The 1,053-nt window shown below is 41.5% G+C and overlaps 1 protein-coding gene across 1 annotated transcript; it reads right to left on the bottom strand.

Moving 5' to 3' along the window:
* Window positions 1–351, bottom strand: LOC126700316 (uncharacterized mitochondrial protein AtMg00240-like). Its single transcript, XM_050398401.1, has one exon. The coding sequence runs from the start codon at window positions 349–351 to the stop codon at window positions 1–3; it is 351 nt and encodes a 116-aa protein (XP_050254358.1).
* Between the last annotated feature and the right edge of the window lie 702 nt (window positions 352–1,053).

The raw sequence follows: 1,053 nt of genomic DNA, 5'->3' as shown, positions 1-1,053 counted from the left end.
CTATGAGATTAAGGAATCTCTTAAGAACACACTGTAACCTGTGATTGACCTTCTGGTGTCAGGGTAGCCTGCCCAATCAGTATCGCAAAAGGCTTTTACTTGCATTGTGGAGTTTCTGGAGAAGAACAATCCTCTACCTGGAGTACCTTTCAAGTATTGCAGCACTTTATTGACTGCCAGCATATGAGGCTTTCTTGGTTCAGCTAGAAACTGACTCAACCTATGCACTGCATAAGTGATGTCAGGTCTGGTTAAAGTGAGATAGAGCAATCTTCCTATTAGTTTTCTATACTGACTTGCATCTGGAAGTAGCTTGCCCGCATCCTTTGAAAGATGTAAATTTTGTTCCATTGGAGTTCTAAGTGGTTTAGACCTTAAGAAGCCTGTATCTTGCAAAATTTCCAAACAATACTTCCATTGGTTCAAACTTATACCCTTTTCACTTCTAGCAACCTCTAGACCCAAAAAATACTTCAATGAGCCTAAGTCTTTTAGGCCAAACTTAGTGTCAAGCAATTACTTCAAGTCAGTAATGCATCTAGGGTCATTGCCAGTGAGCAAAATGTCATCTACATACACTAGCAAAGCAGTGAAAGAAGCACCTTTAGTGTATGTGAAGAGAGAGTAATCTACCTTGGATTGGACAAAACCAAAATTCAACAAAGTGGAAGAGAATTTGGCAAACCATTGCCTAGAGGCCTGTTTCAGGCCATAGAGACTCTTGTTGAGTTTGCAAACCAAGGGACCAGAATTTGAGGTATTAGCACACTCCCCCTTACTGTGAAAACCAGGTGGAAGGCTCATGTAAACTTCTTCATCCAAATCACCATGAAGGAAGGCATTGTTCACATCCATTTGGTGAAGAGCCCAACCTTTCACAGCAGCCAAAGATAACACCATCCTGACAGAAACAGACTTGGCTACAGGGGAGAAGGTATCAGTGTAGTCAAGACCTTCCCTCTGTGTATACCCTTTAGCAACTAAACGAGCTTTGTGCCATTCAATAGAGCCATCAGACTTATACTTAGTCCTAAAGACCCATTTGCAACCAAT

This window comes from Quercus robur, chromosome 2 (assembly GCF_932294415.1).
Source record: "Quercus robur chromosome 2, dhQueRobu3.1, whole genome shotgun sequence".
NCBI classification, from domain to species: Eukaryota; Viridiplantae; Streptophyta; class Magnoliopsida; order Fagales; family Fagaceae; genus Quercus; species Quercus robur.
Note: the sequence above shows the minus strand (reverse complement) of the source record. Positions and strands in the feature narration are given on the sequence as shown.